This window comes from Oryza brachyantha, chromosome 10, assembly GCF_000231095.2.
Source record: "Oryza brachyantha chromosome 10, ObraRS2, whole genome shotgun sequence".
In the NCBI taxonomy this organism is placed as follows: Eukaryota; Viridiplantae; Streptophyta; class Magnoliopsida; order Poales; family Poaceae; genus Oryza; species Oryza brachyantha.
The window spans coordinates 2,249,613-2,273,240 of NC_023172.2; the positions used below are offsets into that span (position 1 = coordinate 2,249,613).

Genomic DNA, 23,628 nt, shown 5'->3' on the forward strand with positions numbered 1-23,628 from the left:
GCTGACATGTGGGTTCGATTTTATTTTAGAGAGGATTAATAAAGAGTCTGTTGAACCAAACATCTAATTTGATTAGTCAAATCAGATGGAGAGCTGGCTATATGGCTGTTTGGAGAGTTAATTTGAAGAAACTATTGAAGATGCTCTTGGACGATGCGCATGCACAGCAGGGTGGGACAACATCCTCGGCTGGTCGCACCACTCCACCACCATCTCCCGCTCGCCGCCGTTGGTGGTCCTACTCCTACGCGCCACCCACATGTACGGCCGTCCGATGGGCCGTCGAGGCCGCCGTGCCTCATTTCTTCTTCCTACCACTTGCGGTACACCTTCGTGTCGCCGGGGAGGAGAAGGTTCACACACCTTGCCTGCACGGCTCTTCCGCAGAGGCAGGGCACCGTGCAGAGGGCCGCAGGCTCCAGCGCGTGGACCAACGTGTCCACCGGCACCATCAAGTCGTGCTCGCCGAGCGCCGAGAAGGAGGTCACGCAGCAATTCAGCATGCCGAGCGTCAGGTAGTGGCGCTTCCCCGGCGAGACCATGGACGTGAAGGACGGGAGCGCATTGCGCTTAAGAGGAGGGAGGGCCTGCAGGAGGACGGCAACGTCGACGAGGCTCGGGTCACTCTTGCAGGAGGCGAGGAGCTCGGCGGCGTGGCCGTGGAAATAATGGTGGTACACGGCGAATACGGTGGCTGGCTTGGCCCAGTGCAGCGCCGCGGGGACTCCGCGCGACGTCGGGGATCCCCACCCCACCAGCACCGTGTACAGCACCCGCGTCACCGCGGCCGGCGAGCTGGCGCGCGCCGACAGTGGACAGGGTCTCGGACCGACGGACGTGCGGGGGCAGTACGCGTACGTTCACGCCGTCGGAGTAAGGGATGTGTACGATACGACGCCCTGGAGGACTTGAGGTGCGGGAACATGACGCAGTGGCTGCAGATGCATGCCGGTCGAGAACGTGACGCGCACGGTGAGGCGCCGCGCCGAGTTGATGTGGCTCTGCATCGGGTCGGTCACGATCATCAAGTGGTGCCATCTTGGAGGGCTCGCCCAGCCCGCCATTTGCCTCGAGCTGTTCGGCATCTGCTCACCGTGATTTGAAATCAGCAAGGAACTATACACTAACAATTTTGATGAAAACAATTATATTCTAAATTGTGATTGCCGATTGCTCCGTGTATAGCAAGAGCATCACAATTTACAACCAGTTCTTATCTACTGACCAACCAAATTCTCCGTGTTGCTCTCTAGGATTTTATAAGGACCATTTTAATTTGAGCTTTTTTAATCCTTGAGTAGTACCAAGAGATACTAAAATTTTAGTGTAAATAAGGTACCTAATTTTACACTAAAAATTTAGTATCTCACGGTACCTTCTCAACTACCGTAAAATTGCTCTTTTAATTTCCTATCCTACCAAAATCTGCGGTACTAAAATTTTTATAGGGTAGCAAACCAAATATGGTGTCTTTTCTTTTATAACTACTTGTCGGTTGTAAGATGAAATTGGCACTAAACTGGATTTTTACTGCTGAATTCAGAGCTTAATTAGGTTTTAGGACAAATACATTAATTCAGGACTTGTTCATTGACTAAATAAAAAAATGAATCTTTTTTTAAATGAACCTATTCATTGAATTTAGAACAACATGAATTTAGAGTTTTTTCTTCTTAGTTTGAACTAATATTTTTTACATCGATCTAGAACGATAGGGTTAGGTTAGGGAAAATTGTGTCATTTGTGCATATAAGATTAAACAAACCAAAGAGATGACAAAGTTCATTGTTCCCAAATTCCATCTCTGAAGGTTCCAAGCGTGTTAGTTGCATTAGTCCTATAGCTCACAAAGAAAGTAATAACCAATGGTTTGCATGAAAAATTAGGGATGAACAATAATATTGTCGACGATTTAGATGTCGGCAATATATATGGAGTGGCTAGCGAGGCGTAAAGATTAATGGTTAGAATGAAGACACAGGGTTACCCAGGTTCAGGCTCTCGACTAGCGAGATAATACCCTACTCCTGCTTGGTGATTGTATTGGATTGTGGGCAGATCAACTAGAAGATAGCCGATCTGAATATGTCATCTCCCTGGCCCTCCCCATGAGGAGTGCCCCTATCCCTTATATAGTGAGGGATAGGGTTTACAGATAGAGTTATAATCTGATGAGACTAAGATCTATCCTAATTTGGTTATAACTCGGATCCAGTATAGGCGGCATGCAATCCAGCCGTAACCAAACTTCGGTTGATACCATATAGATATAATCTCGTTCCTATTCGGTACCCCTACGATTGTATGTATACATGTAGTCTATGGATACCCCTAGTACAGGTATTCCATAGCAGCCCCTGGAGTCGTACATAGCCACGCAAATCATCCGTGTAGATTGTTGATTATTAGGCGTATCTTCACACAGTATGCTTGACGTTATCCGAGTGCTTCCCAGGCGCTTCCCGAGTGCTTCCCGAGTGATCCCGAGTACTCTGTTATGATTGTAGAGGCTGTTGATGGCTCCGAATGGAAGTAAGAAATAGGTGCATCGAAGATGCACCTATTAGGTGTAGCCCCCGACTCTATGCTTAAATGTGTAACAATTAAACATAGAGTCTTTTGGAGACTGTATAAAAAATGCTTAGGTGCATCGGAGATGCACCTAATAGGTGTAGCCCCCGACTCTACGCTTAAATGCGTAACAATTAAATATAGAGTCTTCTATGGACTGTTACCCAATAGATGTTTCTCGAAGTTTCGAGTTTTCCGACTTGAGCAACACTGTTCTGATTGCTTCCGGACCCGAGTGGTACCCAACTCTGGTCGCTCTCGTCGAGCGATTTGAACCCGAGTGGTTTGGAGATAGTTTTTGTGTCGTGTCTCCCCAGACATACATCCTTCGGCTATGTTCTGCCCGTGGGGTAGGTTACACCAATTGGCTTAACCGTTGCAGCCGAGTAGTTAGTACCGAGTTTATTCGGGTTTACTTAAAGTTTAGGCACAGGCTAAAAAGCGCAATGAAGTGCCATGGGCGATATCAACCGACGTCTGCCCATGTGCGGCCATGGGCCCATAACATAGGCGTACCGTTGATTCCCGATTTGTGAGAAATTATGAATTTTATGTCACCGTTTGGGCAAAACATAAACTCGTTACGTTCTCGTCGACATGGTATCAACTATGCCAGCACCGAGTTTTACGCATCGGTCCGCTAGGCCCACGGAGGGACATAGTAACACTTAGTTGATTTGGAGATTTGGAGCCGTTGAACTGTTTTAGTTCAGCCAGTTTGGAGATTTGGTGCAATAGAGCACTCTTGGCGCAGTAGCCGATATCGAGGCCCGACTTAAAGTAATCAAGGCTACTCGGGACCGGTTTGCTTTTGCAGCCTTTGGTGATCTTCAGGTCGTTCGAGACTATGGTGACCAGCTTCAGCTCCATGCCACCCAATAAAATCATTGTGAGGCTTTAAAGAGGTACCCGGGCACGTGGCCGAGGAGGTGAAGGACATGGCGATGATTGTAGCTCGTCAAGCCTTTCATCACAATGAAGTCTCTGTGCCCCTGGGTTGTCTTTTTTAGCCACCGTCGAAGATTTTATAGCCGATTGCGACTCGGAGAAGGTGTTGACGCTAGTGGAGGAGGCTGAAGCCGGTGCTAACTCCATAGTTTGGACCTTTGGCCTGCAAATAGAAAATATAGCCATTAGCAGTAACCTGTCTTTTGCAAGACATTTGTTTGTTTGTAATGTAATTTGTTTTGCTATTGTTTTAAGTCTTTATTCTGATTAGATCTCGTAATCTGAAATGAGTTGTGTAAACTTGTGCTGTGTACCCATCTCGACAGCCCCCGAGTAGATTTAGCCAGCGCGGAGCGTAGCGTATTACTCGGTTTGGTACGGTAAGTAGGGCGTAGCCGCAAAGTTTGTTTAGCTTTATTCAGATATTGATCTCGTGATAAAAAAAGAGCTTTTAAACAACAGAATTTTAAAAGAACCGTATGACATAATACAGTGTAGCCCCTGACTGGCTTGCTGGGGGTGAAAACCACTCGGCGTGGGCAGTCGAAGGATGGAGAAAGAAGAAACTTTTATAGAAAATGTACTAGGTATGAAAGGGACTTAGCTGTTTGATATTCCATAAGTTCTCTCGTTGATGGCGATGATACCGGCCGACATACGGATGCGATCACGATTTGGTGGTGACGATCCTGATGTCGAAAGGAGACGTGGCCGACATGGTAAATAGATTACCACTTAGCGGCGACAAAGTTGATGCGTCCAACATGGTGGCGGTGCATGCATTCAGCGTGGTGATGGGATCACCACTCGGCGAGGATGAAGTCGGGTGTGTCCGACTTGGCGAAGAGATCTCCATTCGGTGATGATGATCTCGGCGGTGACGAGGTTAATGAAGAACCTACGACCTTCTGTTGGAAGCTAGGGTCATTGGTGACCACTTGTTTCATCTTGACCACTCGGCGGACTTCAATCATGTTGGGTGTCAATCTGTTTGCTAGTAGTCTTTTACTGTTGTATGTCTCTTTGTCATGGGATGAGTTGGCTTCGCGGCGTGTGCCCATCCCGACAGCCCCCAGGCGGACTTAGCTAGCACGGAGCGTAGCGTCGTTTACCCGGTTCGGTACGGTAAGTAGGGTGTAGCCACGAAGTCATATAACCGCATCCAGACGTCGATTCAATAAATAGATGAAGAGCTAATGAGCAGTAGATTTAATTAACACAGTTCATGTCGTCCGAGTCGTCGTGCCGGCCGGAACGAGATGCAGAGACTGCATCTGCTGATGCGGCATAGGAGTTAGCCATGTCAAAGAGATCCTTGACCGTAGTTGGCTCTTTGCGAGTGAATTTCGCGATAAATGACTCGTCTTTCACGCCTTTGTGAAAGGCGGCGATGACCACGTCATCCTTGATGTCGGAGATGGAATTGCGAACCTCAGAGAACCATTTGATGTAGGCCCGTAGAGATTCGTTCTTCTTCTGTTGGACCTGGTATAGGTCGTATTTGAGCCGTGGCCTATCGTAAGAACCCTGAAAGTTGGCTATGAACCGATTGCGGAGTTCTGCCCAGGAGTCAATAGACTGTTTACGGAGCCCCAACAACCAATGTCTAGCCAAGTCATCCAGAGCGACTGGTAGATAGTTGGTCATTGCTTTAGTGTCGCCGCCGACTGCTCGGATAGCCATGCTATACACCGTTAGCCAAGCCTTGGGGTCGGTGGAGCCGTCATATTTCTTGATATCAGTCGGCTTGAAACTAATCGGCCAAGTAAGTTGGCTCAAGTTTTTGGCGAAGGCCGCTATACCGTCAACCATGTCGGTGTCTGAGCTCTCAGGTGACCGATGCCTAGACCCTCGGCTATGGCTCTGATGTTCGGGTCCTGACGACAACCTTCCTAGCGGGCTTGACCTTGGCGTTCGATCTTTCGGCGGAGGTTAAAGCTATCGTTCTGGTAGACACGCTTCTTCTCGGCCTCAAGATCTTGACGTTGTTTATCGAGTCGGCGGATTTCGTCATTGAGGCGGCGTTGCTTACTGGCTGTGTCTTTCCTCTGCTCATGATCGGGAGACGCTCGGCGTGACCTGCTACCAGTCGGTGGCCGAGATCCGGATGGTCATTTGAAAACGTTCGATCTAGATCGGGGTGACCTAGACGACTGAGCCTCCGACCGTACCGGTGGTGTTCCCGAGTTGTGTTGCAACGAGTGTTGGATCATAGCTGTTGTCACCATTGCCTTGATCTTGTTGATGGTTTCGACCATCGGTAGATCTTACTGAGGTAGCTGCTGAACAACGTCGTCGAGTAGATCCGCCGCCACTTGGAGGTTTTGTTGAGGGGTCTTAAAAACTGCATGCCCCTCAACCCGAGTGTGGAGTAGATCGCGCCGCACTTTGCGCGACTGGCTCCTTAGTTGTTCGCGAGATTGATTCTCTCGTTGGCGTCTGGCTTCGTCTTCAAGTTGATGGCATTCGTCTTCCTATCGCTATTCTCTGGCCAGCTTGGCTGCTTGCTTCTCTTGGCGCTCCTTCTCAGCCTCGTTCGCTGTTACCCGAGTGATGCTGAAGACCTCTCTGGAGTAACGAAGCTTCCCGAGCTACTGCATGTGTTTGATGTGGTGACTTGAGTAGTCGGCTTTGCAATGACCTTAATTCCGAGTGGCGGAAGTGCCGACTCAGGAGACTGCAGCTTGGTGTGGTGAGATCTAGATTGGATCTCATCTTGAAGCAGCACCGAGTTGTCTGGTCCGAAGCGGCACACTCCCTTCTCAAGCCTAGATGAATCTGAACACGTATAGGAGAGTGCACCACCCTGATCGGCGAGGAATCCGATGCCGCCAAACTTGAAGGTTTGCCCCGGGAAAACTTTGTCTTCATGATCTTTGAATTTGGGTCCATTGATCTCCTTGAAGACCTCGGAGTAGCTTCCCCTACCTAGCGCGCCAACTGTCAACGATTTGGATGTCGGCAATATATATGGGATGGCTACTGAGGCGTAAAGATCAATCGTCAGGGTGAAGACACATGGTTACCCAGGCTCAGGCTCTCGACTAGCGAGAATACCTACTCCCGCTTGGTGATTGTATTGGATTGTGGGCAGATCAACTAGAAGATAGCCGATCTGAATATGCCGTCTCCCTGGCCCTCCCCATGAGGTGTGCCCCTATCCCCTTATATATTGGGGAATAGGGCTTACAAATAGAGTCATAATCTGATGAGACTAAGATCTATCCTAATTCGGTTACAACTCGGATCCGGTATAGGCGACATGTAATCCAGCCGTAACCAAACTCCGGTTGATATCATACAGATATAATCTCGTTCCTATTTAGTTCCCCTACGACAATATGTATACATATAGTCTATGGATACCACTAGTATAGGTATTCCACAAATACAAACTCTACAAACAATTAAATCAATTAAAAATTTTGTGACAAAGAAAGTAATATTTCATCAAATGCTGAGCTTATTATTAAATAGTAGTATGTATGCATATTTTATATTTTATATGTTATTATTTTTTACATGTTTTACCTATTATTTATAAAGCCTATTTATTGTTGGTATACCACAAATAAAATTTGTACTTTGAGCTAATTATTTTGTTGTCAAATATGGTTTGGTTGCGAATTACAGGTATATAACTAGTTACCTTAAAAGTGAGAGTTGTGTTTGTGTGATCACTGTACGCTTCGATCATCGGATGGAATCGTAAACAAATCATTTTTTTTCAAATCCCGTTGCAACGAATAGACAAACGAATCGCTTATAAGGTGTATGAAGTTACGCTGTTTCTCAATTTCATTTATGTGGGTCCCACCAACAGGATTTGTTTTATCGGAAAGAGCGGAAATTATTAGGGAAAGTTAGCTAATCCGTCGCAATCCTGATTTATTTGTTGCCGGCGTACGAACGCGAACCTCGCTCTGATCAATTTGCTTTGTAAATCGATATGATGGTAGTCGAGACTACAGCCTCCGATGCGTCTATCTGACTTTATGGTTGAGGATTCCGAGGCGTGGGTGGGTGGATTAGTACTCCATTAGGCCTCCTTTAATTTAATTCAAAGAAAATTTATAAGAATTTTAGAGGATTTAATTTCTATAGAAATTTTTTCCACAAAATCCTTTGAATCAAACGAATGAATCCTATGAAATTCTATGAAATTTCTATGGAATGTCTTTTCCTAAACAAATTTTGGAGGAAAGTTAACAAGAGGTAAAACCTCATAGAAAAAATCCTTTGAGTCTCCATCTCTCCTCAAATTCCTGTGCTTTTACTGTGGTCCTATCAAACGGTCATTTCAATGTTTTTCTATTCCTCCGTTTTTTCATTCCTGTGATTCAAAGGGGCCTAAACAGTGAGTCAAGTGCTACACATGTTATATCATGTTTTTTAGCAAATATTTTAAATATTTTTCTCCATTGAGTATAGGATTGGTATATATACTAGTAGTATACATGTGCCACTGCTATGACTCAATTTAATATTGTAAATAAGATATTATAAATTATTTCAAATGCAATCATATAAACTACATATTCAAAGTTGTTTGTCTATCAATCACTCATTCGTCTGATTATTTAAACAAACTCTAACAAAATGGTAGGAAACCACCCGTTAATAGTCACTATTATAGCTTTGCGTAATTAGTTATAGGTTTGACACACATTGCAATTACAATTTTTTAAGTTTAGACGGTAATCGCATAACTTGCAATGCCATGTTTATACACTATTTTAGGAACATTGCACAACAAATTTATACATTAATTTCAGAATTACTATAATACCAAGTTAACATATTTCAAGGATTTTTCATCAGATAATTTATTTTCATTATATAATATTAACATAAAATTTAAAATCTATAAAGTAAAATTTAATGAAAGCTACTTCATATAAACATGAGTTGTATCCCAACAACTTTTCGTATTCTCATAATAATTAATTTTTTTGAAGTTTGTATATATCGAATGAACAAAACAACTGTGCAACTCTCAAATAACACGCAATTCAAAGGCTAAATTTTTCATGAGTTCAAAATAAATCGTTATCTCTTCCTATAATCACATAATACATTGCAAATATTTATCACACGAGTTCTTTGTAGTTAAAAAAATATGAGAGATTTTAACAAAGTGAAATTACTAATGATGTTTGCATTAGTTATATTTTTCCATTCACAATCTTCAGAAGGTGCATATATTTTTCAATGATTAAAAAGTATTATACAATAATGTATTATTTGATAGATTACACAGTTTACTTATTTCACGTAAAAAGATGGTGCTAAGAAAAATATTGATTGCTATTTACTAGATATTTGTCTCTGGTGCTATGGTTAGTGATTTGACTATTTGGACATCCAATAATAGTGGTCTAAATACTTGATTGATCTTAGGATTAGCGTAAATGTGTCACGTCCAGAGTTTTACCCTAGCCAAAAATAAATAAAATAATATATTAAAAAATTTGTTATTAAAGTTTAGAAGAAAAACAGTGTATAAATTAATTTAATTAATTCGAAGCTTTTAGGAATGTTCTAAAATATCCCGAAAGCATTTTAAATGATTAACATGATTTATATTTGAATTGCGATCGATAAAATTTGCTTAAATAAACTTAATAAAAATCGGCAAAATTAGAGGTAATTTCTTTTTTCCCTCCTTCCTTTTTTCTTTCCCTTCACCCGGCCATCCTTTCGTCCTTTGTTTAGCCCTAGGGTTTCTTTTTTGGGTCAAAATCTGAATTTCGCTCGTGTTTTGGGCCCAAAAAACCACAGCCCATCTCTCCTCTCCTCTCCTGGCCAAACCCAACTCCCTCCCCATCAGCATGTACGATCACCCCAATCCCCCCCCCTGGTCGTACTGCATCTCTCCCTCCCTGTGTGCCGCACGTCCTCTCCCCCTCAATAGACGTGATCAGCCCCACCTCCCTCCTTCTGAAGGTAAAATCAATTCCAATTAATTTGGACTCCAATTTTTACCTCTTTAAAATTTTATCTATTTCCTTTTTAATAGGAGATGGATTCCTAGATTAATCTCTATCTTCTCTCCTATAAATAAACCCCAAGCCCCCACTTTTTTCCCTTTTTTCAGCCGCGCTGCGCCCATGCCGTCTCCCTGCTAAGCCGTCGCTCGTTCTGGCAAACAGCAAGCAGCCGCCGGTCGTCTCCCCTGCATCCCTACTGCTCCCTGTTCGCAGCACATCGCCAGCTGGTTTCTCCACCAAATCTCAGGTTCGCATATGTTTTACTCTTGCGAATCAATCTAAATTCATGTATCGTGTTATTGCTTAGATTTTCTAATTTATTAGCTAGCGTGAGATCGATATACAGTATGAAATTCAATTTCGTAAGTGTAGATTGATTTTACATTAAAGTTGCTTAGTTTCAGCTTAGCGAGTCGTTAAATCTTAATTTAACGGGTCGTTAACTCCTGCCGTTGTTCCGCTAAGAGTTTACGGTTTCGTGTTTTGGATCTGATTCGTCATACGAATCTCTGATCCGTGCACATTTTAGTTGCATTTTACGACTGTGCATACTGTTTGTAACTTTTCTGAGCCGCGGCCCAACCCGTGCCCTAAGTTCCCACCACTTCCCTTCGGCCCATCTCCTCTCCTCTCCGCCGGCCCAACACCTCTGGCCCACTCCTTCCTCCCTCCTCTCTCTCCCTTCGGCCTCCTCCCGTGTGGGCCAGCCCATCGTTGCAAACACCCCGAAGTCCAGGCTGCCTCCCCTAACCTCCTGGGACACTGACAGGTGGTCCCCACATGTCAGCGTCGTCTTCCTCCTCTAGCCGCTGCACGCGCCTGTGCGTTTGCCACCGCGTCGCCCTTGCTGCGTGCGGTTGCCGGTCATCGCATGCTCGCCTCGCCGCTGCTCGGTCGCGCTCGCGCCACCAAGGCCTTGCGCCGTCATCACCATCGCATCGCGGCCGCCCCCGTCGTGTTTGCTCTTCCCGGCCGCGCCTCACCGCTGGCCGCCGCTTCCTCAACCTCCCTGCACTTCGCCGTCGCTACCCTCTCAACCGCGCCGCGCCAAGTCGCCGCTTGCCGTGTTGCCGCCCGCTCGCCTAGCACCACCACTCGCCCGTCACCGCCGGCGATCGTCTTCGCTGGCGTCTGCCTCCGCCGATCACTGCCGTTGCCGCCCCCCGCCGGCCGTCGCCGGGCATCGACCGCCAACTCCCCTCCTCTGTTTTGGCTGGCACCATTCCCCTTTCCCTCTCTGTTTCCCCTCTCTGCCTTGTGGGCTCAGCTCGTCAGCCCCCTCTCTCTCTGACGGCTAGACCCCACCTGTCATTCTCCCGTTCGCCACTCTCACTCTCCCCGGCCGTGGACCCTCTTCATCAGACTCTCCTCCCCTCCTTTGGGCCACTGCTGAGAGGGGCCCAGCTGTTGGCGCCAGCTTCTCCTCCACTGACGTCAGCCCCTCCGATTAATTGCGCAATAAATCAATTAAGGTTTTCCTGTTTAGTTTAAAAACACAGTTAAATTTCTAAAATTCATAACTAATTGATCTAGTCTCCGTTTAGGCTTATTCAAGTTTCATTAAATCTAGAAAAATACCAAGAATCCATTAAAAATAGTTTCTTTCTCTGTTTCAGTAGTTTTATAGCATGTTTTGCCTTGTTTGTTGTAGGTTTTGACCCTGTTGCAGCGTCGTTCGTTCCCGAAGTCGTCGCTGAAGCTCCTCGTGGGTTTGAGCAAGGCAAGTGGCACCCTTCTTTGAACATATTGATCCAATGATTATAAAATTCCCCGCTTTACATTCAAACATGTATTGTTTTATGCAAATATATTTACTTTGTTTACCTATTGGGCAATTACCTTTATATGCGTTGATTCTCACTTGTTATTATTGTCATCCTAGGGTTAATTTGACTAGAAATAGGCTTAGGCAATGCTTAGCCATGCTTAGTTCAACTAGCTCACCAATTATCATTTAAATATCTGTTAGACTTTGATAGACCTTTAATGGTTGTGATCATGGTTAATCTCCTGATGCGGATTAATACAACTAAAATATTGCTTATGGTGGGCTATGGGTGTATGGTTTTGAGAGTCGTGCCCATAGCAATTAAGGACCAGTTCTCAGGAAACCCTGGAAGTCTTACACGTATTAACGACAAGCCAGAGTAGGTAAAGGTGAGACTTGTAGTCTAGCTTGTCCCTATTCGACGTACCCAGGCAAGGGTGGCGTGATGGAGTATGGATGGGAGTCGTGGTGTAACGATGGTCCTATGCTGCTTCCGGATTACCCTAGGCACAAGAGGAGGCTGTCCGACTTGGTGTAAAGAAGGGCGCGAAACCTGAAGTGTGGTGCGATTGTCTAGGGAGGGTTAGGTGAAAGGTCTTATCATAGTTTCCATACTGAGGTATTGTGGTGATACGTTGGGGCATGGTAACATGCTTGGGAGCCATGTCTTGTGGGTAAAGTTGTACACCTCTGTAGAGTAAAACTATTCGAATAGCCGTGCCCGCGGTTATTGGGTGAACTGACAGATTCGCTGGGATTAGTTGAACCCCTTTAATAATTTGATTAATCTTGGAATTGGTTTAACCCTGCGTAATGTGGTGTAACATTGAACAGAGGGTTGACCCTGTTGCAGTGTGGTGTAACGCTGGACAGCGGTTTGGGCCTGTTGCAACGTGGTGTAACGTTGGACAATGATTGGTTATTTTAAATGTTTACTTTACTTTTTATTAAATCTATTTTATCTACTATTTTTCTAAATTACTGCCGCGTTGTGCAAAGTACTTAACCTTAGTCTATCCTGTATCCTATTGCATTCATTATTCCCCCTCTCTTGAATGTTACTTGTTGAGTACGGTGGTTTGTACTCAGCGTTGCTTAATTTTTTCCCACCAGAGCTAGTGCTAGAGTTTCAGTCAGAAGTTAGAAGGTTGTTCCCAAGGTTGAAGTGATGTTCAGCCCGCCGTCAAGAATGCCTGTGGTGTGGAGCCGTCATCGCCATCTGAAGCTGAAGATTAGATGGTTTGTTTTCTTTTTCCACTGCATTTCTATAGATAATTGTTTTTATTTGTTTTCAAGTCATGGAACTGTATATTCATTTGTCATAGTTTGTACTCGGGCTGATTCCTGGACCGAGATTAATGCATGCTATTGTTCAGAAATTGGTATAAATTTCTAGACGTGACAAAATGTGAAAAGGTATTAAACATAAACTTCATTTTCTTGTTATCGTTTTCGGTGTTCCAATGGTTTTTCGTGTTTGGCTTGTGTGACTGTGCTTGGCGCACCAATGTTGTTATTGAACTTTAATTTTAAAGGTATACAATACATATTTACACAAACTTTATGATTGAAAAGTTTATATATTTATCTTAATATATAGATAGTATTTGCCTTGTTTCTAATTGAAATGCTAAGAAGCTCTATAATTTGTAAGGTAATTTCTAATTCAGGAATACTCTTATAGATGAAAAGTCTGCATAAGATAATGATTTAGCCGCCCGATTTGTTTCTAACTGGAATGCTACTTTCTAACATATGGAAACTCTATAATTTGTAAGGTAATTTCTAATTTAGAAATACTCTTATAGATGAAAAGTCTGCATAAGATAATGATTTTAGCCGCCCGATTTGTTTCTAATTGGAATGCTAATTTTTAACATATGAAAACTCTATAATTTGTAAGGTAATTTTTAATTTAGGAATACTCTTATAGATGAAAAGTCTGCATAAGATAATGGTTTTATCTGCCCGATTTGAAGAATGGTGAATAAATGGTATAGAACGATTAAATTGACTGATGGATGAATTTAGATAAATCCAAAATCTAATGATGCAAAACAGAGTAGTATGGTAGTCTTGAAATTATTAGCTTCTAAACAAGAACCAAAGAGGATATTATTCAAGTGTTGCAGACCTAGTGGCCTATCCACTTGTGCTGCCATATCTATTATATCTATCCATTCTCTCTCCAAACCAAATTAGCAACAAATAAATACATTCTTGTGGAAGAGAAATATATGTAATGAATGACAGTTAGAAGATAAACAAAACCATAATTGAGTAGATAATTGTTTGAGAAGGAATTGTGGATATAACAGAATATTAGTAATTAATTACGTACTAAATTTGGCTGAGTCTCCATGCTCTATATAAGCACTCCCATAGAAGCATATGTTGCAACCCCACATCAAAACAAGATACGATACGTACTAAATTTGCCTCTGCATATATTACTGTCTAGATCTCCTCCCATGGCGCATCGTACTGGTCGTAAGATTCTCTTGCTTGCAGCTATGGCAGTCATGGTGATGCTCTCGTCTCCTTGTCACGCGGCAGATGGTACCATAGCCCATGGCCTTCAGATCTCTACTCCCTCCTGCTTTTTTATTTGAATTTGTTGACTCTTTATTTATGTTTGAGCGTTTATCTTATTAAATTTTTTATTCAAATATATAAAATTATAAGTGTACTTAAAGTTATTATATTAGCAACTCAAATCATAACAAAATAATAATAGTTATATATATATATGTTTGAATTTGATGAATGGTTAAAATAGACCTAAAAGTGAAAACGTCAAATAAAAAAAATAGGAAGAGAGTATTTCGCATCAACTACTAATATCATGTTGCATATACTAGAAAACATCTCATGTCAAAAGATTTTATTACACAAGTAAAAAAATGCCATGTAGGAAGCAAGTTACACACCCTTTTTTTTTTTCAAATATCTATAATAAACTCTTATACCTGTTTCTCTCATTTTACAAGCATAAGTTGATTCACCCCATATCCAAGCCTGCATGTGCATAATCTGTATATATTGGCACTCATACTACGTACTATTTGCAGTTGCAAACAAGTGCTACATTTTCCAGAGATGCACCCTGAACGATTGCAACAATTTCTGCGTGAAGCTGGGCGTGAAGAACCCTCAGGTGACATGCAAGCTCACCGTCCCAGGAGGACCCTATAAGGACGACACCTGCTGCTGCTACACGCGGCATGACAAAACCATGGCCGCACGCCGGCTGTTGACATCATCGCCTGATCTGTTGCTTTCATCGCAGTGATCGATCTGTATATTTGGTGCTAGATGTATGATTTGATATCGATCAAGAAATTAATTAATGATAGTTGTTTGTCATTATTCAGCCTCTAATTTGGTGAATAAACCATGTTGGAACAGTGCTAGCTACTGCTCAATATGCATGAATTGTGATGATCAAATGATGTGTTCTTGGGGAGTTGGGGTGGTTTGATGAGTAAACAAGAACTATTATATTTTCAAATTAGACAAAAAGTGGCAGAAAACTTGAGAATATTAAAGTACCAATTGTTGTACAATTGACCCAAAATAATAACATTGCCCAAAGTAAAAATATTTTATGGGACAAATAAGTTTAACTTTACTATTGCCGAATATATTTATTTTTGAATCAAAATCTAACCAATCTATCTCTTCTACTCCCTTTTGTAATTTAATAGTTAACACTATTGACTTTTATTCACACGTTTGATCAGTTGTCTTATTCAAAAATTTAGTATAGGTCTATACAAATGCAAGTTATAATTAAAGTAATAAATCCAATAATGACAAAATAAGTCATAATTACCTAAGTTCTTTTACCAAGATAAATGATCAAACATGTACCTGTATTAAAATATGGAGGGATTATATGTTTTTTACTAAATTCTCATATTGTTTTTACTACTCAAGAAGTCCACCGTTAGGACACATCTAGAACTAATTACTAGCCTTTACATCAAAGCATTTCTAAAGGTAATTAAGAGTTACATTTTAACAATAAGTATGATGCCTGAAATACACCTCTAACAACGTAAAATACAATTACCATGTAATTGGGTTAAGGTTAACCTTGTACCATATTGCTTTCTTAGGAATTTGAGTCAAACTAGCGCCCTGTTTTCCATAAAAAATAGTCAAACCGTTTTTAGCTATAAGTTACCTTCACTTACATTGTAATTATAATATACATTTAAATATTTACATTATTATTGACTATAAAACTTCAATAGTACTTACATTGAAATTTTGTGATACACACTATGTAGGAGAATTATAATTAAAAGTAATTTATTGCCTACTTGGATGAGTAGATATTAAAGATAGAAACACACTTACATATGAGACACATAGCATCATGCAAGAAAAAAAAATACCCTAGAGGGGTTGTTCAAGTGCTGCAACTGCGGCACACATTTCCTTAGTTGAATCTTTGTAGCTTGAGTATGGTTGAAAATGGTATGGAAAATCCTGAACGTATCGGCTCCCGTTTCCGCTATCTCCCAATCATTTTAGCCGGCAACAGAAATTCTTGGAGATAAAAATAGGAACGGTAAAGTTGTCCAAAAACGATAATGCATTTTTTTTTGATCATTTTGTCAGAATTCTGTACCGGGCTAGAAATTTCTGAAAATTCCATGAAAATTTACCCCCAAAACCCCTAGTCTGTCCAAGTCGCACAATCCATCAGCCCATTTAACTAACTAACCCTAAAAACCCCATCCTCTCCCATCCTATATACTTAGTATGGTATTAACTAATATGATGTGAGAATAAAGTGGTATTTTCATGCACTTATTTAATACGAAATATCATTGTTTTCAACAAGCATTTCCTCCTACCTGCCAATATTAATATAGATTCATTCCGGCGGTTGGAATTCTGACGCTGCTGATATCGATTATGTTTCCACCTCTACTATTCCATTCTTGTTTCCAAAAAAATATATATGGAAATAGAAATAAGCGAAATAGTTTACCAACCGTTTTCATCCCTGAACGGAAGTCTGTAACCGTCCATTCACTCCCAAACAAATAACATGGCAATGAATAAATAATTTTCTGAATGCTTACTTGTTATAGACTCCTGAATTTACTTTAATAATATAAAATAAATAGGTGCCATCAAAAATGGACGTTATCATCCATAGATAAGAGTTTTGTTAATTTTAACTTATTATAGTTGGTGGATAATGGATAAAATGATAACTAAGAGGTGAATGCAATGTTAAGAATTAATTAAGTGCTTGCCAATTTTGGTTGAGTCTCTTTCCATATAAGCATAGCCACAGAAGCATATCTTTTAGCTCCAGATTGAAACATGCATTTACCCTCTGCAGCACTCCAGATATCTTCACACATGGAGCTTAAGAGGGATGCTATTATGATATTTGCAGACGTTGTAGTCACACTGATGGTCCTGTCGTCCTGTCGTGCCATAGATAACAGTTTAATAATATGTTCCAAAAGGGCATTTTGGGCCAAGTTCCACGCCACGGGTGTAAAGAAATGAAAAAAAGTTCACGAAAGTTCCCTGAACATAAATGCGGGTCTGTTTTTCATCTCTTAACCGGAATACCAGAATTGTGTACCCCGAAATTTGTATAATCCGTCCAAACAAATCCTTCGACAGTATTAACTTTTTTAACTAATTTTAGTGACATGGTGTTTGGTGGGTCTCACGTGACAGTTTTTTTCTCTTACCTTCCCCTTCATTCCTCTCCCCTCTCTTCTTCTGAGGAATTTGTTATTTAGGCCGCGAAACCGAGCGGCTTCGCTTGGCCTCGGAACCGTAGGTTTCTCTAAAATAGCCTTGTATCCGGTGCCACACCTTTAAAATGATCATTTCTACTTAACTTATTCACTAAACTAATTAATTAGCTAGTTAATCAAATACGTGACAGAAATGCCTCCGAAAAAATCAACGGAAATGCTGCCAGACGCAGAAAAATTCGAAACTACAACTACCAAAGAACTCGAGCTAACTATGCAGAGTAGAAACAACAAAAGAAAAACAAAATCTCTGAGTACTACTTTTTTTCCGATTTGGCAGCTCAACAAGAACTGGTCAGTCATCTTGGAGGAAAGAGAGGCGGCCGAGCTCGACAAGGACGGTGCCGGAGAGGTTGTTGACATCGAGATAAAGCTCGACGAGCATGGGGGAGGTTGCTAAGCTGACGAGGTACAACCCCACTCAGCTCGTTGTAGTGCATATACATCCCGGTAAGCCCTAGCAGTATGGCCAACGCTGGCGAGATGCCGCCCGCGAGCCCCTTCCCCTACAGCGAGACTGTCGCCACCCTGCCGCGCGCGTTGCAGCAGACGCCCTTGAAGTAGTCGCCGCACTCGCCCACGACGGCAGCGACCTGACCGGCCCGACGGTCTAGCACTCCAGCGCTGCCTTTAGCTCCATCAGCGCGGAGGGGCGGCAGTGGCGTGTGGCGCTGCTGCTCCGCGGGCGCCAGGACGTGGGGGCGACAGGGCTCGCGATCTCGCCAGCCGGGGAGGTGGTTGCCGGCGCGCCGACGACGGCGGCCATGGCGGTCGGGCGCAGGCAGAGAGAGATCGTCCATATTTTTCGGGGGTATTTCTGTCACATATTTAATTAACTAGTTAACTAATTAGTTTAGTAAATAAGTTAAGTGAAAATGACTATTTTAAAGGTGTGACACCGGAAGGCTATGTTAGAGAAGCCTATGATTTCGAGACCATTTTAGCCGATCCGCTCGATTGTGTGGCCTAAATTCCTCGCTTCTTCCTTTTTTTCTCTGCTTCTCTACTGTCCTGGCCTCCTGGGGCTGGGGTGCGGACGACAGGCGGTCTGGCGGTGGGGGGCGGCGAGATGGGGCGAGGCGACGCCGGAGTGATCTGGTCCGGCAGTGCGGCGAGGCGGGCGACGAACGAGGAGCAGTGGTTGTCGCCAACGGAGTGTGCGCCGGACAGGATGACTACCTCCTCGACGGTGAAGGTCTTGGTGATGAAGTTGTCGATGAGCTGCTGAAGCGTGAGTGTGGGGTCCGGGATCTCCGCCTGGGCCTCGTCGGCGGAGGAGACGAGGCAGTCGAGGCGACCCACCGGGACATCGAAGTTGACGCGGCCGTTGCCGAGGATGCTGCCGGTGTCGCGGGCGGCGTAGATGAGGATGTCGGCGCAGGACCACGGCGGGGCACCTCTTCTCGACAGCGGCCTTGATCTCCTCCAGAGCGTCGAATGCGGACAGCCCGATGCAGGAAAGTCATGCTGATTTTGGTTTAGAAGATAACAATTTTCTTTTCAGTATAATCGAGGGAGATTTGTTTATGATATTCTTCGTTGTTATAATGTTGCAATATGATACAACGAACTGGACAACTGGTTGACTATTACTTGTGTATTCAGATCCTACAAGGCAAGACAATGACTTTTGAGCGGTACTAATCGAAAGTGGTACATATTTTGAAGGTGAAGCACCACTAACAGCCAGTGCTTCTCTCTGAATAATGTGATCGAAGGTTTGTTTGTCATCTTTGCTTTTGCATATTACTTGCCAACTGCTTACCTGATTCAGTTCTAGTCCATTTTTTACAAGATTGTTGCCCAATGAATTTTTTAGCATCCTTGTTGACCAGTGAGTAATTATAAGATATGCAACAAATGGGCAACCTAGCTAGTTGGTACCAACTACTGACATGTTAGTTTTCACCTGCTCTCTGCAGAAAAGTTTGTTCATTTGCTCCTGGCGTCACCATTATCTTCTTCACAATTCGAAGGACACAAACACCTCTTACCCTGCAACAATGGTGGAGGCCATTGTGGGAGTGCTGATTGGGAAGTTTGGTGCGGCATTGGCAAATGAGGCTGTAACTTTTTCTTCATCTCTCTTCATGAAAGAAGTGCATGCCCTCAAGGGTCTCCTTTATGAGATCAATGATGTCAAGGAGGAGCTGGAGAGCATTCAGGCCTATCTTCATGATGCTGAGAGGTTCAACGACACCGATGTAAATACCAACATCTTTATCAAGAACATCTGTTGCCTTGCTTTCCAGATCGAGGATGTCGTTGATGAATTCACATACAAGCTAGAGGACAAGCATGGAGGATTTGCAACCAGGTTTAAGAACAGGGTCTGCCATGTCAAGACCTGGCGCCATCTTGTGCAGAAGCTTCAAGATATCAAAGCCAAGATTCATGCTGCCGAGCAGAGGAAGAACCATTATGCCGTTACAGGAATGGATTTGTCCTTTAGATGCAGTGATCATCAAGAAAACTTTGCTGATTCATCTTTGCATTTCAGAAAGGATGATGATCTTGTAGGGATTAAGGAGAACAAGGAGATGTTGATTCAGTGGTTGACAGGAGATTTCCAAGAAAGGATGAAGATTACTGCGTCTGGGGGATGGGTGGTGTGGGTAAAACAACTTTGGTTTCTCATGTCTACAACATTGTGAAAGTAGCCTTTGATTGCGCTGCATGGGTAACTGTGTCCAAAAATTACCGAGGTGATGACTTGCTGAACAGAATTATTTCAGAATTCGATATCACAATTTGTCACAAAATGGCACCAAGAAGCCGAGTTCAGGTTGTCCACAATCATTTGAAAGGTAAAAAGTGTATACTAATTCTGGATGATGTTTGGGGACCAGATGTGTGGTTTAAGATCAAAGATGTGTTTCCATCTGATTGTGTTAGCCGATTTGTTTTCACATCAAGGAAACATGAAGTAGCATTGTTAGCATCTAATAATTGTTCAATTCAGGTTGAACCACTACAAGAACACCTTTCGTTGGAATTGTTTTGCAAGGAAGCATTCTGGAAAATTGACAGCAGAGAATGCCCATCTGAGCTAAGGCATTTTGGTCAAAAGTTTGTAGAAAAGAGTAATGGCTTGCCCATTGCTATTGCCTGCATAGCTCGCCTACTATCCTGCAGACACCCTACCTATTCTGAATGGGAGAATGTCTACAATTAGTTAGAGTGGCAGCTTACAAATAATACAATTCTTGGTGTTAACAAAATTATTTTGAAGGTTAGCTTAGAGGACCTTCCAAATGACTTGAAGAATTGTTTTCTGCACTGTGCATTGTTCCCAGAAGATTATTTAATTAAGAGAAAGAGAGTAATCTGGCACTGGATAAGTGCTGGATTCATCAGGGAGAAGGAGAACAGAACACTGGAGGAAGTGGCAGATGGGTACTTGAATGATCTTGTAAACCGAAGCCTACTACAGGTAATCGAGAAAAATGAAGATGGACGAGTACAATGTTGCCGGATGCATGATGTTATTCATCTTCTGGCCCTCCACAAAGCAGACAAAGAATGCTTTGGCAAGATTTATGATGGGCTGAAAGAAATTTCTGTAGATGGCACACGTCAATTATCAATACAATGCTCCAACATCAAACAATTGAGTGTATCTGGTCCAACGCAGCATCTCCGTGAAATTCATGTTTCTAGCAGTAACATCAGCAGTGAGTTGCTGAAGCCTATTCTAACCTCTTCAAAGTTTTGTCGATACTAGATTTGCATGGTGCTCATATCAGGGTGTTACCTACCGAGGTCTTCAACTTGTTTAATCTGCGGCTTTTGGGTCTTGGAGATACTGGTGTTGAAATTCTACAGAAGGAAATTGGAAGACTGCAGAACTTAGAAGTACTGGACGCTTTCAGTACTGAATTGTTGTCACAAAACTACAGAAACTGAGGCATCTGTACGCATGTGCAACATTAAGAAGAGGGAAAGTTGAACCGTTTGGTTGAATCGTGGTGCCTACTGGTATAAAAAACATGAAAAGATTGCATACTCTACAATGTGTTAAAGCAAGCATACCGGCCATTACTGAAGCTGAAGCTTTGATTCAGTTGAGAACATTTGGTATCAGCAGTGTGAGAAGTGAGCACTCAAGATACTTATGCAGCGCTGTTATGAAAATGAGCCATCTTGTCTATTTGTCAATCACAGTATCTGATGAAAACGAAACACTAAAATTTAAAGAGCTTCAGTCACCTCAATCTCTATGTGAGCTGCGTTTGGAAGGCCAGCTGGAAAAGAAATCTATGCCTCCGTTTCTGTCATCCTGGTCACACCTCAAGAATGTCACAAAACTGCATCTGAAATTCTCCAGACTTGACCAAGGTTCCTTCTCCAATCTCACGGTGCTGCGAGGTTTATACTGGCTTGATCTTGCTAAGGCTTTTGAAGGGAAAGAATTGCAATTATATGCAGGATCATTTCCGAAGCTGCGATATCTGGCAATATGGGATGCTCCACATCTCCAACGAGCAGAAATAGAAAAAGGTGCAATGCATTATTATCCAACGCAACAAGTTTTTCTTATTTTCCTGTGTATAATGTCATGTAGGTTTCTGAAAACAAACCTACTAAAAACATGAAAAGGAATGTAAGATGCCTTCGGGCGGAACAAGGGTATCAAAAGAGAGTGAATCTATGACTATGTGAACATGTTGGATTTGGCTGTCACTCGGAAATAATGTTGGACGCTTGACTATGTAAACATGTTTGATTTGGTTGTTATTGGGTTGTTCTGACTACTCGTTCTTGTTCCATGTATTATGGGTTCGTCTGCATCGTAATCGGGCTACAAGTATTACTCTTGGGCTTTTATGGATGCTTGTACTCTATAATGGGCTTGACCCACTCATTATATAACTAATGAAAATTTATTTTGGGCTGAAAATTGTATAAATTAATGACTTAAATAGGCCAGGCATGATTGAAATTGGGCTTAGTCCATTAAATCTACATGGTCCTTAATAGGCCAAAAATCTATTGGGCCTACCTGAGCTTCTGTAACGAGCTTGGGCCACTTGTTAATAAACTTGTGTTAAAAATAGTATAAATTGTTATGAATTAATGGGCTAGGCCTAAATGTAATGGGCTTGGATTTGTGTTTTAGCCCACAATAGACATAGGCCTTCGTACATTTCATGACGTTTTGCACGTTCAGTAATGGCAAAAAAGAGCGTCATAATTGTGATGACGAAAGAAGGATCGTCACTAAATCAGTGACAAAAAAATATGTTTTGTCACAGAACATGATTAGAGACGTATGGTGATGAACGAATTTTCGTCACGCAATGTCACAGGTTTCAAAACATGATGAAATTTCTAGTTATTGTGACGTAAATAGATCGTCACCTATCGTCAGGTTGTAATATTTATGTCCAAAAACGGTTGGTTTATCTCTACGTGTACAGGAAACTTAGGATCAACCTTGATCAGTGGTGAGAACTAGGACTAAGTCAGGGAAAAAACCGATGTCTGAACGGTCGGGGTATCATGTGAAACGGTTGGACTATTTTCGTGATCTTTGTAAGTCAGCATTGGTCAATGGTGGCATCAAGACTAGGAGCTGAGGTCTAGATGATGAAGAATGTTAATGACGGTACTAGATACAAGTTGATATATGGTGGATGGACGTCGTGTTGGAAAAATCATGAAGAAATTCCGAGAAAAAATTGGACAAAGAAATGGGAGAGAAGGGGTTGTGCATGGCTAATCTAAAATACCTATACAGTACGTATACATGTACGTACTGTGTAGTCGTAAAAAGAAACGTATGAGCAATCAGAACTTCGTACGGCTGGTGTATATATGAGTTGGATACAGGTGTATAATTTAGATAGTGTGACTGTAGTTTTAATACTAATTTGATTTTGGTAAATTGCATTGATTTATAAAGTGATAGATTGAGTCTTGTATAATAGCGTAGATGTGGTCTATTTGACATATCTAGGCAGCTAAACGGACGACTTGTATAATAAATTGTCTGTTTGATTGCTGGTAGTATATTAATATTTTATGTTTTGTATTTTGTATTTATTTCATGTAACCAATACATGAAGTATTTCAACAGATAAGATTGCATGTAGCTTGTCAACACGTGCCCAAGTAATAAAAGAACAAAGATAGGGTGATTAAGTTTCTCTTGAGTTAACGATATCACGTAGAATGGCTATCCGACGTGTGTATATATATATTATATACGGACTATGTACCATCGTTATCCCAGCGTTATACATGCCCTAAGATGCCTTTATCTACCCTATGTCTCTAACACCAATTATAATTTATGCAAAGAAGGAATACGCAGTCCTTTTATTGTGCAGAAAAACATGGGTACTTAATTTCTACACAAACTGATTGATTATTCATAATGAACTAGAAATTGCTGACTTAGGTGACCCATCTTTCGGGCATAGGCCTTGTTAGAAAAATACCGACCAACCTTTTATTTGATTATTTCAATGCTTGATCCGTTTCCCATACACGCCAGTCTCGCTGTTTCGCTGAAATCAATAACACGACTTATTAATGGTTAAAAAAATTA

General features: G+C 42.3%; 3 protein-coding genes across 3 annotated transcripts; 2 read left to right on the top strand and 1 right to left on the bottom strand.

Moving 5' to 3' along the window:
• The first annotated feature begins 18,031 nt into the window (after positions 1 to 18,031).
• On the top strand, positions 18,032 to 21,786 carry LOC107305200 (disease resistance protein RPM1-like). The gene is made up of 2 exons (XM_015842006.2): positions 18,032 to 18,793; positions 18,998 to 21,786. The coding sequence occupies exon 2, from the start codon at positions 19,079 to 19,081 to the stop codon at positions 19,727 to 19,729; it is 651 nt and encodes a 216-aa protein (XP_015697492.1). The 5' UTR covers positions 18,032 to 18,793; positions 18,998 to 19,078; the 3' UTR covers positions 19,730 to 21,786.
• Positions 18,042 to 18,897, bottom strand: LOC107305036 (peroxidase 2-like). Its single transcript, XM_015841446.1, has 2 exons — positions 18,841 to 18,897; positions 18,042 to 18,542 (listed from the first exon to the last, which is right to left on the bottom strand). The coding sequence occupies exons 1-2, from the start codon at positions 18,895 to 18,897 to the stop codon at positions 18,042 to 18,044; spliced, it is 558 nt and encodes a 185-aa protein (XP_015696932.1).
• Positions 19,837 to 21,647, top strand: LOC102713669 (disease resistance protein RPM1-like). The gene is made up of 6 exons (XM_006662141.2): positions 19,837 to 19,965; positions 20,038 to 20,238; positions 20,308 to 20,737; positions 20,800 to 20,946; positions 21,099 to 21,575; positions 21,640 to 21,647. Exons 1-6 carry the CDS (start codon positions 19,837 to 19,839, stop codon positions 21,645 to 21,647), a joined length of 1,392 nt encoding a protein of 463 aa, XP_006662204.2.
• Positions 21,787 to 23,628: the final 1,842 nt, after the last annotated feature.

What these genes read in the sequence shown, in the direction of transcription:
- LOC107305036 (XM_015841446.1), bottom strand. Translation starts at nt 18,897, where the DNA reads ATGCTAAAAAATTCATTGGGCAACAATCTTGTAAAAAATGGACTAGAA. An exon ending in ATGGACTAGAACTGAATCAG is followed by an intron (nt 18,543 to 18,840) that starts GTAAGCAGTTGG and finishes AACCAAAATCAG; the next exon opens with CATGACTTTCCTGCATCGGG.
- LOC107305200 (XM_015842006.2), top strand. Translation starts at nt 19,079, where the DNA reads ATGGTGGAGGCCATTGTGGGAGTGCTGATTGGGAAGTTTGGTGCGGCA.
- LOC102713669 (XM_006662141.2), top strand. Translation starts at nt 19,837, where the DNA reads ATGGCACCAAGAAGCCGAGTTCAGGTTGTCCACAATCATTTGAAAGGT. An exon ending in ATGTGTTTCCATCTGATTGT is followed by an intron (nt 19,966 to 20,037) that starts GTTAGCCGATTT and finishes TGTTCAATTCAG; the next exon opens with GTTGAACCACTACAAGAACA. An exon ending in TGAAATTCATGTTTCTAGCA is followed by an intron (nt 20,738 to 20,799) that starts GTAACATCAGCA and finishes TGTCGATACTAG; the next exon opens with ATTTGCATGGTGCTCATATC.